This window comes from Prionailurus viverrinus, unplaced genomic scaffold (assembly GCF_022837055.1).
Source record: "Prionailurus viverrinus isolate Anna unplaced genomic scaffold, UM_Priviv_1.0 scaffold_35, whole genome shotgun sequence".
Lineage (NCBI taxonomy): Eukaryota > Metazoa > Chordata > Mammalia > Carnivora > Felidae > Prionailurus > Prionailurus viverrinus.
The window spans coordinates 7,707,808-7,714,108 of NW_025927605.1; the positions used below are offsets into that span (position 1 = coordinate 7,707,808).

The 6,301-nt window shown below is 67.2% G+C and overlaps 1 protein-coding gene across 1 annotated transcript; it reads left to right on the forward strand.

The window, feature by feature from the left end:
• The first annotated feature begins 321 nt into the window (after positions 1-321).
• On the forward strand, positions 322-4,832 carry NXPH3 (neurexophilin 3). The gene is made up of 2 exons (XM_047846071.1): positions 322-539; positions 3,030-4,832. The coding sequence occupies exons 1-2, from the start codon at positions 486-488 to the stop codon at positions 3,732-3,734; spliced, it is 759 nt and encodes a 252-aa protein (XP_047702027.1). The 5' UTR covers positions 322-485; the 3' UTR covers positions 3,735-4,832.
• The last annotated feature ends 1,469 nt before the right edge of the window (positions 4,833-6,301 follow it).

Sequence of the window (6,301 nt, forward strand, 5' to 3'; positions counted from 1 at the left end):
GTGCTGCGCGGGGAGCGGGCGGCGGGGCCCGGCGCGGCCAGGGGCGTCCGCCAGGGGGCGCGCCGCGACGGGGCGGGAGGGGCCGTCTGGTCTGGGGAATTAGCGCCAGGGACGGGCGCGCGCGCGGGTCCCCAGCACATCTGGGCGAGAGCGGCGCCGCTGGACCGCGGGGGGCGCCGAGCGCAGATCTGGAGCGGCAGAGGCACCGCGCGGCTGGGGCCCTTCGAGGCGCGCGGGGCGCCCATCTGGGACCTCGAGAGGGGGCCGCGCCGCGCGCAGCCGGGCCGGGGGAGGGGGGCGGCGGCGGCCGCACAGCTGGACCGGAGGGGGCGGGGTCGGTCCCGGGCGGCCGGCAGAGGGGAGGGCCGCGAGCCGCCGGGGACTGGAGCATGGGACGGCGCGCCTGAAGGAGCAGGGGCGAGGCAGGGGCCTGGGCGCCCGGCAGGGAAAGAGCAGAGACAGGGACCCGAGAGCAGAGGAGGAAGATGCAACTGACTCGCTGCTGCTTCGTGTTCCTAGTGCAGGGCAGCCTCTATCTGGTGAGTGGCCCGCGGGGAGCTGCGCGGAGGGGCGGGGGCCCGGAGGACGGGGGAGAGCCCGGAAACTTTCTCCCTTCCCCACCCCCCGACATCGCCGGGATGGAGGGGAAGCCCGGAGGCCGGGGGTAGGGGGTGGAGGGGGAGAGGGCGGGTCTGAGGACGGAGACTGGACCGCAAGGGTTAATAGGGGCGGGGAGAGGGTGCTCGGCTGGCCCACCCACTCGGCCGCTGGTGGCGGGAGGTGCGACCAGCACGAGGGAAAAGGCCAGCAGCGGGGCGCCGAGGGTTACTCGACCCCGTCCCGGCGCCCCGGGACGCGCGGAAGGGGAGCGGGGGTGGGTGGCGGAGCTGACGACCTGCCAGGTCTGGGGGCGTGGGCTCTCCTCCGACCTCGGGGACCCAGAGGGCCTGGGACCTGGGTCCCGCCAGCCCGCGGAGGCTATCCAGGCCGGGGGGGGGGGGGGGCGCGGAGGGTGGCCCCCGCGGACCCCGCTCGCGCCTTCCCTCCCGCTCCCTCCCTCCCCGCCTGTTGTTTTCTTCTCCTCTCCCGGCTGCGCGCAGCCGGAGCCCCACAGGACCTGGGCAGGCGGCTCCCGCCCCGGGCGCCCGCGGCAGCTGAGCGGAGCGCCCAGAGCCCGCTCCCCGTGCACTCGCTCGCCGCGTCCCTGCGGCCCGGGACGCCCGGGACTCCCCCCCTCCCCCCGCTTCCCCCCCCCCCCCCCCCGCCAGGGGCTTAACTCCTCTCCGACCGCCCCCACCCCAGTCCTGTCTAGAGAAGCCTCGGCCCCACATCTGGACCTGCCCGTTTCTTCAAAACAACACCTCCCGCCACCCCCCCCCCCCCCGCGCGCGTGCCACCTCCCCTTTGCCACTATGTACAAGCACCCTCCCCTTCTCGCATCCCCACCTGCGGCCCTTCTCCCCACACTCCAGCCATTCAGCTTCGACCCCCAGGACCAAGTAAACACAGGTCTGCAGAACCGAGCCCAGCCCCCCCCCCCCCCCCCGCCCCGGAGTCTCCCCTCCTGGCTGTCCCTTCCCACTACCCTTGGGGCCTAGCAGGCAGGGCCACCCAAGCACACCTCTGCAGGCATGGCCGGGATCAGAACAGGGGGCGTGAAGACCCCAGGCCCCTTGGGAGCCCTCCAGAGCCCAGCCCTCTGGGGTCCCCCGTCCTCACCCCAGGGGTCACCAGCAACACAAATGCTGCCCCACTCTGAGCTGGTGTCCCTACCACTGGTAAGGAGACACAGAGGGTGAGTACTCTGTCCCGAAGCTGAGTAAGCACACACCGGGCAGTTGCCCTCAGGAAACCTTGCCTACTCCCTGCTGCCCTCCAGAGTTGTCCCGAGTCTGAGCTGGGTCACTCCGTCCTGTCGGCCCTCCCCCACGGCTCCTCCAGGAGGCCTTCCCAGGTGGTGCCTGTTGCCATAGCTGGTCCAGCAGAGGCTGGCCGAGCCTTGGCCGTTTGGCAGAAGATTCCGGGTGGGGATGGGGCTTGGATTCAATCTCCATAAACGGACCTACCTGGTCCGAGGGGCTGGGAGTGTGTGGTAGAATGGGAGGGCCGACCCCGTGCGACCTGGCCTTGGAGGGACGTAACCTGGTGGCCTCATCTGGAGAAGGGGAATAAGAAAAACTGGCTCGTAGAGCGACAGTGTCCTGGCATGGCACCCTCGGTGGTCCCCAGAGGTTTTGACTGGCCGCGGCTGGGCCATCCTGGGTGTGGAACTCACTCCAGGGCTCCCCCCTCCCCATTCCTCGTGCCCAATCCTGAGCTGCCTTTGTACCGGAGAGAGAAGGTCACCGGGCCCAGCTTTCTTATCCCATTGTCTGCCGGTTCTCTTAGTCTCGGAGGACAAAACTACCCCAGGGGAAGGGTGGTGGGGGGTCTCATCTAAACAGCCTAGGAAGTGGCAAAAAGCCCTGTCAAACAGGGGGGCTCTCCCAGCGGAGGGATGGCGCATTTTGAGGGCCGTGACTGTGCCTCCATATCACCCTGGGACTTTTACAGAGGCGGGGGGATTTTCCTCTGTGAAACTGTAACCTCATAACCTCTCCTGTAAGACCGGGGGCTCTGTCAGCACGAGGTTATGCTTCTGACATCGGATGAGGACTCTCCCGGGATCGGGAGCTGGGCCTCCCCCGTCTGAATGGGGCCTCCTCAGGGGCAGGGGCTGTGTCCCTCTGGTGCCGTGGCTCACTGGAGAGAATTCTCGACCATCCTTCCAGATGCTGAGCGGTAGCCAGAGACGGGACAGTGGGGTGAGGAGATGGGGGCGGCCGGAGTGTCAGAGGGCGAGATGGGACCACGGCACAAGCCGGAGTATGCATCCAACCCCTAGAGTAAGACGGGTGAGGCATCACTCGGCGTCAAGTCAGCGGAAGGGACAGGCAGGGAGTTGAGGCTGCTGGTGGGGGACACAGTGACCAGAACTCCTGGGTCCTCTGGGGACGGGGCTGTCACTGTCCTCCCAACTCCCTCCACAGGTCATCTACGGCCAGGATGACGGTCCTCCCGGCTCCGAGGACCCGGAGCGTGATGACCACGAGAGCCAGCCCCGGCCCCGGATGGCTCGGAAGCGAGGCCACCTCTCACCTAAGTCCCGCCTCGTGGCCAACTCCACTCTCCTAGGGCTGCTGGCTCCCCCCGGGGAGGCATGGGGCGTCCTTGGCCAGCCCCCCAACCGCCCGAACCACAGCCCCCCACCGTCGGCCAAGGTGAAGAAAATCTTCGGCTGGGGTGACTTCTACTCCAACATCAAGACGGTGGCCCTGAACCTGCTCGTCACGGGGAAGATCGTGGACCACGGCAACGGGACCTTCAGCGTCCACTTCCGACACAACGCCACCGGCCAGGGCAACATCTCCATCAGCCTCGTACCGCCCAGTAAAGCTGTAGAGTTCCACCAGGAGCGGCAGATCTTCATCGAAGCCAAGGCCTCCAAGATCTTCAACTGCCGAATGGAGTGGGAGAAGGTGGAACGGGGCCGCCGGACCTCGCTCTGCACCCACGACCCGGCCAAGACCTGCTCCCGAGACCACGCTCAGAGCTCGGCCACCTGGAGCTGCTCCCAGCCCTTCAAGGTCGTCTGCGTCTACATCGCCTTCTACAGCACGGACTATAGGCTGGTCCAGAAGGTGTGCCCAGATTACAACTACCACAGTGATACCCCCTACTACCCCTCCGGGTGACCCTGGGCAGGCCACAGAGGCCGGGCCGGGGCTGGAAGGACGGGCCTGCCCGCGGAGGAGGCCATCTGGCTGGATACTGGGCAGGGACACGGGGAGGGACCTCAGGCAGGGAAGGGGGGGGTGGAGAGAAGGAGATGCCAGGTGGGGCCGGGGCCAAGTCTCACGTGGCGGTGGGGAAGGGGTCCCAGCTGCGGGGCCCCAGCCTGGGGTTGTGGAGCGGCCGGGGCATAGGAGCACTGGAGGAAGAGTGGGGTCTCTGGGCAGCCCCGCGGGGCCCCCCTGCTGAGCGACAGGAAGGTGCTGGGCCCAGGAGACCGCTGGCGAAGGCAGACCAGTGTGGCCAGATGAGGTCACGGAGAAGAGCCCGAAGCCTCGGCTCCCTCCTTGCCATCCTGAGAAAGAACAACAAGGAGGGGGGTCTCTCATCCGCAAGGGCACCGAAGGATGGCAGAGACGAGACGGGGCTGCCCGGGAGCCAGCCCTGGGTGGGGGGAGGGGCGGGGCCGGAGGAACTCTTGAGCCCCGCTGAGTCAGCCCCCCCACCCCCCGCAAGCCCATTGTCCTGGACGGTGGACTGAACTTGGCTTCAGGCTGAAGTGGTGACCCTTGGAGTCGTTTTGACGTCTTGACGAATAGACCGTCTGCTCCCCGCCAGGCCGTAACCTTCCCAAAATTCCCTCTCCTGCCATTGCCGCTCCTGCCCCCCCCCCCCCCCCCCCGCCGCCCCTGTCCACCCCTGTGCCGATGGGTCACCCATCCTTCAGCTGCAACAGAGGGTGACTGTGGTTCTCCCACCACCAAGGCCACAGATGGGAGCCCACCCTTGCGCTGTGTCCCCTCACCACCCCCCCCCCCCCCCCCCGCTGGCTCCTCTGGGAGCGTCCTCGTCCAGCCAGCAAGCCTTGCCCGTCAGCCTGGGACCCACCCGGATGGATACAGGGCCTTCAGCAGCTCGGGGCCGCGTGCCGCCAGACTGACAAGGGCGCTGGACCTGTTCCGTGGCGTCTGTCTGTGGGTGGGGGAGGGGAGGGCGGGGTGTGCGATCCCCTGATTGTCAGCTTGTGTGCAGAGTCTTGTTCTGGAGCCGGGAATAAAGCTTTCCCAGGGCGCTGCTTTCTGAACTGTCCAGGGAGGGAAAGGGCCCGGGGTGCCCCGCTGTCCAGCCAGCGCTGCTCAGCTAGATGGCGGCAAGATGTTCCCTGGAGGCCAGAGCTGCGGGGCGACAACAGCCGTTGGGGCCGGTGCTCACGGAGGGCCTCAGGGCTTCCCTCCCCAGCCTCCTTTTCGGGAGCTGTTGGGAAAGCTGGGTAGACGTTGCTCGGTGGTCCCAGGGGGTGGGGGTGGCCCCTGCAAAGCAGCTTGGGGAGGAAGAGCTGGTGGGGGGGGGGGGATGGGCCATTGTGTTCCTTGTCTCCCTGGGTTGCCATCCGGGTGGGCCCCCGGGGTGGGGTGGGGGGGGGCCTCGCTCTGTCAGGGTTTGGCCCCGTGGCCTTGGACAAGTCCATTCTCCTCTCTGGGTCTCTTTTCGCTTCTTTGTAACATGAGGAATATGCCCAACCCAGAGCTTCGCCCGTGCGAGTGGGCATCGGACCCACCGGGAGCGTCGGTTAAGACATGGAGTTCTGGGTTCCAGATGATTTGCCCTTCTAGCGAGGAGCCAGGGAGATGCCGACGCTCCTGAGGGGACACCAAGGACCACTCACGTGACCTCTCTGTTCCTTTCTGGCTCTGGCCCCCTAAGATGAAGAGACGCCTCTGAGGCTCCCTCCCGACTACCTTCCAGCTGCTTCTCCTAGGAAAATCTCCTGGAAGGGTCCTCTCAGAGAGGCAGGGTGTCGGGCTTTCCGTCTGATCATGTGTCAGTCAGTGCAGGAACAGGCTGGGTTGGGGGGGGGAGCGGGGACAGAAGGAGGCTTGAAAGCAGCCATCCCCCCGCCCCCCCCCCCCCCCCCCCCCGCCAGCCGACAGGAGGGCCTTGGGATGGATTGTCAGCCGGTGATGCCTTGCCTGGGAGGGCCAGCCGGGCCCTTTGGGGCTCGGTGAGCGGGATGCTGAGCCCCGAGGACCAAGATCACAGGGCCCTCTCTAAGGTCATCCTCAAGCTGCTCCCTTGGGAGGGCAGCACTCAGGTCCCCTGGGTCCCTCTCGGCCATGCAGCCACAGCGAGGAAAGTCCTAGCATGAGAGGGGAAGACAACCGTCCTGGCGCCCGCAGCCTGTCTCTCCTGCCCGCCAGCACTCAGCACGGCCCAGTGCTCCTCTCGCTGCAAAGCAGAGCTGGACGAGGCCTTAGAAGCCACCTTGCTGTATGAAGTGACCCAGAAAGGGCACATGACTCAGGCTCACACTCCTATGCCAGCGTTCCCCTGCACCGTGCCTCCCGGGGCCACCTCTCCTGAGCAGAGATCTGAGACACGCACCCCTTCTTCCCCGCCCCCCCCTCACCGCCCCTCCACCATAGCTACACTCTCCCTTCCCACCCTGACAGGTGGGTGGGAAGGTGGCACAGGTCCTTAGAATTCAGACAGGCCCTGCCCTGGGGGCCTTGCCGCGGAGATCTGGTGGGTT